Source organism: Ambystoma mexicanum, chromosome 5p (genome assembly GCF_040938575.1).
Source record: "Ambystoma mexicanum isolate Mex_15411 chromosome 5p, UKY_AmexF1_1, whole genome shotgun sequence".
Classification (NCBI taxonomy): domain Eukaryota; kingdom Metazoa; phylum Chordata; class Amphibia; order Caudata; family Ambystomatidae; genus Ambystoma; species Ambystoma mexicanum.
In genome coordinates, this window is record NC_090930.1 from 908,811,951 (window position 1) to 908,824,019 (window position 12,069).

General features: G+C 42.6%; 1 protein-coding gene across 2 annotated transcripts in view; it reads right to left on the minus strand.

The window, feature by feature from the left end:
- Window positions 1-1,649: 1,649 nt before the first annotated feature.
- The window catches only part of ADCY1 (adenylate cyclase 1), a 2,048,432-nt gene continuing 2,038,012 nt past the window's right edge, over window positions 1,650-12,069 (minus strand). For both annotated transcript variants that reach the window (XM_069613341.1, XM_069613342.1), the window contains one exon: window positions 1,650-4,281. In XM_069613341.1, coding sequence (XP_069469442.1) covers window positions 3,943-4,281 — 339 coding nt within the window. In that variant the 3' untranslated portion in view covers window positions 1,650-3,942. The remainder of the gene's footprint in view (window positions 4,282-12,069) is intronic.

Sequence of the window (12,069 nt, forward strand, 5' to 3'; positions counted from 1 at the left end):
TTTCTATCTCGTTAAAACTCTGTTTATTTTATTTCAGAAATACCCTTCTCTTGGCATCTGAAATGAGTATTCAGGTCAAGCCTTTCACATACAGTGGCCCCATACAGAGCTAACATGTTTAGACGTAACATACACGGTAGCACTACAAAATATCACAAACCATTACTGCGAGGTAGAAAATCTCGAATTGAAAACAACGAATTTAGACAAAAAAACAGATGGGGGTTGGGTTGGGGCATTTATTAAAATGGGGGGATGTGGGGATGGCTACAGAGAGTCTGCAGCAAATTTACAATAGCTAAAATATGTTGTTTTAAAATCGAGGTTTTCGACCTTGCAGTACAAAATGCAATATGTTAAAGTATATCCAGATACAACTACCTTCCAGTCCCAGTGTATGCCATTCACTATGCTTTTATTGATGGTCACCAGAAGAGAGTTCACTCTTCCCTTAGGTCCATAGGGCGTATGGATTTTTTCACAAAACATTATTGGCCTTATGTAACTGAGACTAATTGTCATGTGACAATATAGAACCATTCAAACTATCTAATTGTATTCTGTTTCCTAAAGGTCTTATTTTGTGCATGAACATTGTATGAAATAAATGTAAACTGTATGTCAGCGCAGTGCAAGGGCTTCTCTTAGTGTACTCAGATTTGAAAGCCAAAATTGACTAGGCAGACTATGAGATGTGTCCTTGTGGCAATAATGCAGATGCCATTTTTTTGCATTCAGTTTATATTCTACGTGGATATTCATACATTTTCAGGAGGTTGCTAGTGTTAATTCTGATATTTTATTTCAACGTATTGCTAGGACCTTATCTGCTCCTCATCACATGCCAGAATTAGCTCAATTTCTGTCTGAATCATTTGGAGGATTGAAATTGTCTAGCAATTTTCAACATCCACCCCACCATTGTACCCTTCTCAGAATTGTCCCCATGTACGTTTTAAGGTATTTCAAGCTGGAGGATGACATGACTACTGGATGCATATTTTCTTATCAGGACATGACTGCAATTCACTAAGGGAAGTACCTCCTCCTGGCATTTCAGCAATAGAGTTCCTAAATGTGTGTTGGCTCTAGCCATGGTTCAGATTTGTAATCAAAGAAAGAGACTGTATGTTCTGGTTCTACCTGAAACCAAATATTAATTTAACATCCAGTTCCTTTTCTTGGACACGATACTCTTAAATTGCTTTCAAACAGTTCACCTCCATTGATTACTGAAGTATTTTAAGTGCAGGATACTTCTTTTTAATTAAGTCCTGGATTTGTACACTGTGGGTATTGGCGCCCTGTTAAAAACAGACACACACCCTAATGAGAGCCCCCTCCCCCTTGATTAAGGGCAGGGGAGACTGGTAAAAGAAGTGGAGCTTGGGCACACTGGCATTGTTACCTTTGATGCACTCAGCCTCCCCTTTTAAACAAAAGAAATGGCTGGGCGCACCAAAAGGTGCGACACCAGCGTGCCCCAGCTCGCACGCAGCAGGCAGCCCTTTCATTCAAGGAGCCTCCTTTAGCCACGGGCTCTTTGAATGAAAGGTCTGCCTGCTGCTGGTGTCTCTGTACTTGAAAAAAGAGGAGGGCTCTGTCTCTCCTTTTGTTTCAGAGTAACTAGTCATCACCCGGCATGAAGCCCATAGGCTTCATGCCGGGTGATGACTAGTTACTCTGAAACAAAAGGAGAGCTGGGCAGTCCAGCCCTCTTCCTGTTTCGAGTACAGAGACACCAGCAGCCAGCACTGCACGCATACCCACACTTGGATCTGAATATTGTTCAATGGCACAAGCACTATATTTCACTGACATGTTTTAAGCTGAAAAGTTCCCAGGAACTGTTAGTGTGGGGTCCTCAGTGTGACTGTGCCAATGGTATGAATACCAATAATATATAAAGACAAATTACCATATTTTTAAATGAGCGCATGGAAACTCACACAAAGTTGCATGCAATGGCAATGTGGGCAAATTTGTAAAATGCACGCACATATCTTTTACTAAATTTTAGTGGAAAGCACCAATATGGAATGAGAGTATGTGCACTCTTATTTCTTACGCTGGAACAAAGCATCTGCAAAAATGCCAAACACCTCATGAGTGTGTTTTACAACACTACACATTTTGGTTTCACATAATTCCAATTGTCCATTTGCAACAATTGCCTTTGTCTACTCCTAGCTGGATATCACTTCCATTACTTTTAGGGGAATTGTTTTTTTCCCCCTCATATACAAGAAAAGCATCACTGCAAAGAGCTGGAAGGCTTTGCAGTGATGCTTTGAGTGCCCGAACAGGGCACTTGTCTGTCATTAGAAGGTGTGCCGCCGTTTTAACGACCAAAGATGCAACTTAAATTGCAGGCAAGACAGTTTCCAGTGGAGCTCGGATGAAACCTTCAAGAACACCACCCTAATTTGGAGAAGAGTAAGATTACATTTAACCCCGGCCAAAACCCCCCCTATCCCCTCCCTACACACACACACACACACCATCCAGCAAAGGCTGAGCATTCATATAACCTCTTTTACATAACAAAGTCTATGCCTCCATTTTAGTAGCCAAGGATGTGCAATAGAAATGGAACAGGCATTAGATCAAGTTTGTGGCCACAATTTAACGATTGTCTCTTCTAGTATTGTACATCCTCATATACTGTTATTTACAAGGAAGAATCGTGTGTAACATAAAGACAGTACATCCAATGGCAGAGAAAGGTACATCAAGGAAAGAGGCATGTGTCCATTTCTCCATTAAATTAGCAGCATGAGAGATTAGTTAAAACTAAAGGTAAAAAAGGAAATAACAAGGAAGTATCCTTGCTGAGGAATACCATATGTAATGTACAAATTGGTGGCATTATTGCCAAGGAGATATACATATAAAACAATCAGGACAGACTTTTAAGCTGAAGAGGCAGACTCCCCACTCACTGCACAAGGAAAGTGATGATGTTTGCTGATTGTGAATATGACCTCTGCAGCTAATGTCAAAGTACTCATCCACATTTTCTGTGGATCTGTGCTTCTTACACCGTATCACATCATATCATATTATAAAAACTGAGGAAGCAGAGATCCTGGGTGTGATGTGTGTATTGCTGTGTCTAATTTTCAGTACGGCCGTCCATCTTGCACAGGCCCCGATACCCATGATAAGACTGTGTGCCAAAGTGCAGTACTCGATGTCCCTTCTGCGCGAAGGGCATGAGCTCTAGTCAATAGACTGTCAAAACCCTGAGTCCAAACATTTACCTCATTTTGATGCTGTGTGTTAAAAATGTGTAAACATGCAAAATTACAGTCTCAGAAACATGCACATGTATTAAAAGATGCATCTGTTGGGTGGTTGGCCAACTGGAAACCTTGAACTTAAAAATGGTTGGCTACATTTCGGGTTCTACGTTCCATTATGTGAGCAAATGTTTTCACACTCTTGGTATAGTTCCAACGCAATATGTGTGACAAGACACACTTCCATATTCTACCACCTACCCAAAATAGAAACGTTCTCAACCTGTACCCTATGAACATTAGAGATAATGAGGAAACATATATCTCCATTATACATCTGACATTGCATTTGTAAATAAATACATCTGTTTTATATTTAAAATTATTTTCGAATATGCATATTTACAAGACTTCTATGACTTTCTCTGTGACATCATCATTTACCCTTTAAAAAACCCAAGAACATGATTCATAGTCTCAGAACTCGAATATGCTGTGTATTCCCTAACAAAAGTGTTAGCCCTTGGTTAAACCAGTCCACAAGTTCTTTAATTCAGGTGCCAGGTTTCTCTTTGGTTGGGTTCGTAAACCTTGTTTTTTTGCCGCAGTCGATGACCTCAGACTTTCTAGTACAAAATGCGACCAGCTTCAGTTCTCTGATTTCGCCGTTGAGTCCAAAACCACACTGGTCTGTTGCCGTCTACACTTCTTTCACAGTAGAGACTGAAGGAAGATACAACAATGCAGGATTGGTATTGGTTGTTGAGGCTTGAAGCGTTCCGAGTCCAGCCTTCACTGTAAAGCTGGCCACCGATGACACGGAGAGACAGCTTGTACCCAACTTTGTTTGAATGCTTGTTCTGCCATATGGGTACATTTTTCTCTCTAGGTTCAAAGACCTTGTTTGTGCATTGATTCCATTAGTCTTTCCTTCGAGAAAGTATGTGAGCATTTCTCCTTTTCCTTTGACACTGACCTTACCCCGGCAAACAAAGTCATAACTGCAGGTTTTTAGTATCCGATGAACTTCTTCGGTAACCTGAGTGAAAGAAAAAGCTTCTGTTAATCTAAGAATCCAAAAGCAAAAGAAATATTTTTTATTACTGTCTGAAATATATGCATTCATTGTACACTGGAGTAGAATTGTGTGTGAGTATGTATGTGAGGAGTAGGTAAATGGGACAAATCCCATTTGCTCTCGATTATCATTTTACAGCACATAGCACATAGCACTAAGGAGCTCTTTGTGATACTCCGAGAGCTAGAATCCCCTATACCCCCTGTAGACAACGCACCGAAGGACAAGAAATGGTGCACTAGCATCCAGAATGCCCTATCTAGTAAAATAACATCTCTCCAAATAAAAATTGCTAATAAAAAGCCACATTGCCTCCTACTGAGCCACAGGTTACCATTCCCACTGAAGTCCCAAACATACCAGCACCCTTCAGTTTCACTAATGTCTCCATCCTGGAAACAGAGAAAATCATCCTATCCCTAAAGCCATCCAATTGTCAGGGCGACAACTGTCCTGCCCAAATAGTAAAAGATGCTGCGAATGATCTAGTGCCATTCATCTGAAAACGAATCAATGCATCCTTCAAAACCAACACTGTCCCAAAGAGCTTAAAAGAGTCTTGGGATCTACCGCTCCTCAAGGAACAGACTCTTGACCCATCCATTCCTGCCAACTACAGACCCATCACTACGGTACGCTTTCTCCTTAAAATTAAAATAATTGACAGAGTACCATACCTGCAAATTCAGGACTATCTTGAAGCCAACCACCTACTAGGATCTCGCCAATCCGGATTCAGACCACAACATGGCACTGAAACGGTGTTCATTGACCTAAATACCCAAATATACAACCTTAAGGACAAAGGCAAAACTGCCATGCTACTCCTGCTCGACCTGTCGGCAGCCTTCGACTTGGTGGACAATGCAGTCTTGTGGAAACACCCAGCGTCGGTGGCCCCCTCTTCGAGTGACGCAATAGCCTGGGCTTCTTAACAAACAGAACAATGAGAGTCTTCTCCCCCTCAGCATCGGCAGAACCGATTCAGACAATCTGTGGTGTTCCATAAAGATCTTGTGTCTCGCCTACTATGTATAACATATTTACCAAGCCCCTATTCAACAAATTGTATAGACTGGGTGTCACCTACACTAACAATGCAGACGACACCTAGATCCTCATTCCCCTTTCGGGCAATTTTGACAAGGATACAGCCTTGGTAAATTAAATATACCTCCTCATTGTGGCATGGATGGCATCCCATGGCCTCTGCCTGAATGACGATAAAACAGAGATTCTAATCCTTGGCTCTAAAGCCAACCTAAAAATACTAAACTCCAACTATGCCTCATTCAACATAGATGGCAACATAATCAAAGTAGTAAACAAGGTAAACACACTAGGTTGTTATCTCGATTCCACCCTATCACTAAGAAAACAGGTTAATTCCATGGCTTCCTGTACTGCCTACACAGGCAAACTTATCAGGGCCTGTTGTCCATTTGTAACAGAAGCAAGCTGTATCACCCTCGCCAATGCTTTAATATTGTCAAAACTGGACTATAGCAATGCCCTATATCTAGGAGCTAACAAATAAATATATCCTTAACAAATTACAAACACTTCATAAGGTTTAGGACGATTTTCGCGCATCAAAATGTTCGTATGAACCTTCTGATCTAAAAATGCTACCACCAAAGGTTCGAACACCAAAAGTTTGAACCTTTGGTGGTAGCATTATAAAAAAAAAATGTGGGCTACGGGGGTGTCCCCCGCATCACTCCGCTCACTATAGTTCATGGTATAGTGAGAGGGGGCTTCCGTTGAAAAACAAAAACGTTTTTTTTAAACGGAAGGCTGCAGGGTTGTCCCCCTCATCTATACCTTATGGTATAGTGAGAGGGGGCTGTGGCGGACACCCCTGCAGCCTTCCATTACAAAAAAAAAAAAGAAAGGTACGCTGCAGCGCCGCTTCCCGATCACGGAAGTGAAAGGGAACTGGCACTGCAGGGAGCCAGCGTGAAGATGAAGGTAAGTGTAGTTTGTTTATGTTGGGGGTGTGCTGAGGGTGTGTTGTGGGTGTGTTGTGTGTTTGTGTGAGAATGTATGTGTGTTCACATGAGAAAGGTGCAAACTTTTGGTAGTTTGCACCTTTCTCATGCGGGCGATTTGCCTGCGGTAATTTCAGCCGTGGGCAAATCACTCGAATTCTCAAAATAATGCCTTGAGAATTGCCCCTAATCTAACCAACAGAGAACACATCTCCAATCTCAGAAGAGACCACCAGTACTTAAAGATAATTGATAGGATCCTATTTAAAACCATATCACTTACCTTCAAATGCCTCAAAAATGCAGCTCCCCCATACCTCACAGAGAGAATGATCAGACAAATCTCGACTCTCCCATCCAGAGCGGCCCACTTCCACTGTCTAATGATACCTAGATTCAAGTGCAACAAATCGGGAGGATGTAGTTTCCCAGTGAAAGCTGCACAATACTGGAATGCACTACCTCTGACCCTCAGAACTGACCAGTCCTATTTTAGCTTCAGTTGCAATACCTTAAACTGGCTGTAGTCCAATGATATGACCCCTGGACACCATGTAATACACACCTACGTACCTGACTATGAATGTATGTAATCTACTGTACCACCCATACATGAATGTATGTAACCACTATACCCTCCCTCACTGTAATCCACTTGTATCTTTTCTGCTTGCACAGTATTGATTCCATGTTGTAATTAAGTCTTAATGGTATCTGCTGCGCCCAGTTACCTACGGGTTTGGTGCACATTACCAAATAAACAAACAAACAAACATACAAACATAGATTGAAAAACATCAGTAATTAATACAGTCCTATAGTGGCAAATTCCGAACTATTGCAGAGGGCTTTTCCTAAACCACTAGCCATTGCCTATCATCAATCCACAAATGAACGAGCGTGTATTAAACCAAACCCAGGAAGTACTATTGTGATCCCAAAAAATGCATCACGGGTGAATAGTTATACACACCTCCACAGTGCCCATTTTAAGTCCTGACCATCTACGTCAGGAAAATAGTAGTTAACGTTTGCTCTGATGCATTGCAGTTTTTGCACCAGTGCAGAATTCGGCCAGTGTAAAAAGTAAATACAACAATATATATTTGCACAGACGCATATTTCTTTGCAGGCACAAAATTGCACTGGACATATGTTCACCTGGGGCTATACAGTGGTACAAAAACAGCTAAGTTCTTTGGCGCAGAAAGTATCATGCGTTGGTAACCATGAACTGAAACTCCATCAGGCAGAGAAGCATGATAGATGCTATCTCTAAGATGTGTATAAAGCAGTTTAAGTACGCACAGAAAATTAAACATTTTTTGACTCGAAACTTTCATTTGCATCTCTTGACCCACTGTTTTATCCCACCTCTTTCCAGCCTTGCTCTACTTCTCGTTTTTTCCCCTCATTTCCTTCTCGTTTTTTCCACCTCATTTCCTTCTGACCCTCTCCTGACGTTAATATGTTCCTATTATGGAGCATGGCTGCCTCTTGTTGGTCCCTCTATGCGATAACGCCAGACTAAATTTCTATTGCCTGTGTTCTTGGTTTTACTCTGACGTTCTGCTTGCTTGCATTCCGTATTGATGTGTACAACTGCTTACATCTTGTTGCACTCATTTAGTTATGTATGCTGATTGCTATTAACTGTTTTGCTCAAGATATTCCTTTTTAGAACTTTTTTCTTCTCTGACCTTTTAGTATTTTCACACCACTTAATGTACTTACCGATGCATTTCGCGCTCTTCTCATTTATTTTTTATACGCAGAACTCTAGGACTGGCCATGCAAAATCTCCAGAAGTGTATGAGCTGGGAACAGTAGCAACCCAAATAACCTAAGTACAATAGTCCAAAACTGAAGAACAAATATAGACTTTTAATCAAACAATAAAATGCAAACTACCAATCAGAAACCACACTGCTGTAAAAGGACATAGAATATGTAATCTTTTGTGAAAGGGCTCTCTGGGTAAATTATCAAGTGTGTTCAGATACAAAACTGACACAATGCCACTATTCAAGGAAAGTCTATTTTATAACATGGTAGAAAACTGATCCTTAAAAGTCACCATGGTGTCGAAAGGTGGACCGTACCCGGGGGACACAGCCTCACCATGGTACCTTAGTTCTTATCTTGGGACTCAACAACTTTGAGCCAAGCTTTTCAGCATTGAACAAGGACTCTATGGGCTTTGGAGCTGGGCCTGGATCACAACATTGAGTAGCACTGACAGGTCTCAAATATGCAGTGCTATTGGGCAGTGTTGTTTACTTGCAAGTCAATGATGCAGGGACTGGTAGACAGTGTCAGTTCAGAAGTGCTGGAATATTCAGTGGCCTCAGGGATGGAGAAGCAGAGGCTTGCCTTTGGTGGTGAATAGGCTTGGGCGGATCAACACAGCGTAGGGGCACTGCTGAAGCATCGGCTGGGAGCTTGGTGGATCTGGCAATCAGTTGGCGGGGTTGAGTAGGGGATGCTATAAGAGTCAGAGGGTCTCAGTTTCAGAGACAGCGCACCTTCAATGTTGGCTTTGAGTGGTTTCTGTGATAAGATTGGAGAGGACTTTCGCAGTTCCCGAGCAGCGGCTTGAACTGCATCAACAGTGCCCAAACCAGCATTCGTATAGTCCAGAGATGCAATGGAAAGACAGGGGTCACTTCCTTGATTCCCTTGTTTCTGGGAGTTCCAATCCAGAGTCTCCAGGACAATGTCAGCCCTTCTGCCACTCCAGTGAGTCTGTCTTGCACCTACAAGCGTTCTTTCACCTCCAATAGTTTCCAATCCCAGTTGTTGTAACAAATGCCCTTAGCCTTATGCCATCACATCAAGAGTACCTGTTGAGGTAATTACTATGACATTAATTATACTGTCATATATCTATTAAGTTAACACTCAGCGGGTTAGCAGCATTGTGATGTCATTGTGATTCCATTTAGAGTGTTTTTATTTACTGTTGATTCCATTGTTGGCCAGTTGGAGCCTGCCTCCCAAGGGGGTGCCTGCTGCCTTTGATTTGTCTACTCATTAAAGAAATAATTAATCACACTTGCTTTGAGCCCGTATCTAACATTGGCGAAGTTTGTTGATGGGTTCTCAGCCATATCGTCTCCATTGAGAGATTTGTTAAAAAAGGGCACCAGATATGTGTGGTCGGAAGAATGCCAGAATTCCTTTACTAAGATTAAGGATAGTATTGTCAAAGCACCTTCCTTGGGAGGGTTTGTTTCTGGAAGGAAAACTGTGTTGGCTGTGGACGCGAGCATGTTAGGTCTTGGGGCTGCTCTTTTCCAGTATGATGGGAATATTGAAAATGTTATAGCTTTTGCCTCCCGACCACTGAGGGGGTGGAAAACAACTACTCCGTGGTGGAGAGAGAAGCTTTAGCTGGATCATGGGCTGTAGCCCATTTCAAGTTCTTTCTATGGGGCCAGTCGTTCATTATAAAGACAGACCACAAACCCTTGGTCCAGTTGCTGGGCAGTGCAGAGTGGGCTAAAGGTTCACCCAGGATATCTCGGTGGATGGTTGACTTGCAGGCATATGATTTTAAGATGGTGTATAATCCATGGAAGGGAAAATGTTGCCGCTGATTGTCATTCCAGACTGCCTACACAGAATGAGAATTTCAAAGATGTGAATGTGGAGAGCACTGTGAGTATTTGCGAAATAGTACACAATGCCATAAGCAAAGAGGAATGGCTATCTGCTGATAAAGTGGATGAAGTTCTGGGGCAAGTCAAGATCTGGGTCAAAGCAGGCTGGCCTAGAAAAGATCTCATAGAGAGGAAGTTTGATGTGTTTTATTGTATTAAAGAGGAATTGAACTTGTCAGGGGATGGGTCTCAGCTCAGAAGAGGAATGAGGATAGTACCTCCTTACGATATCAGGTCCAAGTTGGTGGACATAGCTCACCAAGGCCATCTTGGGATGCAAACAGGGTCAGGAATAAACCTGTCAGGTTGAATGATTATTACCTGGGTTAAATCTGTTACAAATTAAAGGGAGGAGATGTGTTGAGGTAATTACTATGACATTAATTATACTGTCATATATGTATTAAGGTAACACTCAGCAGGTTAGCAGCATTGTGATGTCATTGTGATTCCATTTAGAGTGTTTTTATTTACTGTTGATTCCATTGTTGGACAGTTGGAGCCTGCCTCCCAAGGGGGTGCCTGCTGCCTTTGATTTGTCTACTCATTAAAGAAATCATTAATCACACTTGCTTGGAGCCCGTATATAACAGTACCTTTCCCACTAGAAATGGAGGAGGCTGGAAAAAGGAAGAGATCCCTGTCAGGATGTTGGGAACCTTCTCCAGTCCTACCTTCCCACTCTGGCTATTGCGACTCCGCCCCTTCCCATGCCTGCTAACGTCAAAGGGACTCCATTGGTCAGCAGCCCAGTGTCCAAGAGGTTTTTGTTATGCCAGTGCCTGAATTTGAATCAATGTTTCAAGTTGTCCTCCTGAGAGAAACTCATGTGCCCTGAGGGGAGGTGTTACCCTTCCTGCAGGGGAATCAAAGAGGTAGCTTCCTGGCTATTTTTCCACATGGCTGTAGTGGAGACATCACAATTCGAAGTTTGGGAAAATGCTAATAAACTATGATTCCCATAATGCAATGCCACTATGCAATATCCAATTGCAATATACGCATTGGACTCTATACAACCTGCCTGACTAGGTTCCAAGACACGGACTGCAACTGCGCCTCGGGACCACAACTACCGTCCCCATAATCCCGTGCTATAACGTGACACGGGTGTGCCACCAATCAAGAAGCGGCTCCCGCTTTTATGAGATTGTTACTACAATCCCCATAATCCCGTGCCTTCACGTGACACAGGCCCGTAACCAATCAGGATACGACACGGGGTGAGCAGTTGTTACTGCTTTCACCCTGGCAACGACACGCGCAGAGGACTTTCTACAGCCCCAGATGCGTTTGGCTGATACGGACTACAGCTGCACCATTTAGCTTTGCCAAGTCTCATTTTTTGAGGTAAAACCCTTTGGTCAGATCGACTTGCAAGCATTTTTTAAACATGTCAGCATCACACAAGGTTTGATGCTGCCCTAGTACTCCCAGTGATTTTGTGCCACCCTGTATTTATTAACAACTCAAGAAACATAGCAACACAGAGACCGAACCTATGCAAGAGCTGCCGCCACTGGGCCCACACACAGACACCCGAAGTAAGATATGATTGATACCTTCCAAGCACTGATACTCCCCATGTGTATTGACGAGTGTTAGTGACAGGCAAACATTGTCTCTTCCCATGCAGGGGCTCACTCTGTTTGGACACCAGGGTCCACGCTATCCATTCACCTGGCACCCTGAATATGGGAAATGCTGTGCTGGATTAACTGGTCCCATACCTAGGACCCCCTTGTTATCAGAGTGAGTACCACAAATTAGTGCTACCCACTCTCCCTGATCAAAAATTGAATAATTAAATAGTACAGAGCCACTAATTCCGTCTTTGGCACCTGTCCTTCTTTTCACTCTGCAGGTGAGGAACTAACTTGATGTAGATTCCACACGTTTGGCAGAACACACGCTAGGATTTTCTCCACACTGCCGAGTCACTGGCCCCTGGTAGTCCAGAGAAGGTTAGTCGGCGTGATACAACTGATTAATACAGCCGTATGATATACCATTGGTAGGTTAAAAGTAAACAAAGGTGACAATACTGTTTTGACAAGACTGATGTAGTCTATTTTACTATCTTTTCTAGAACTGAG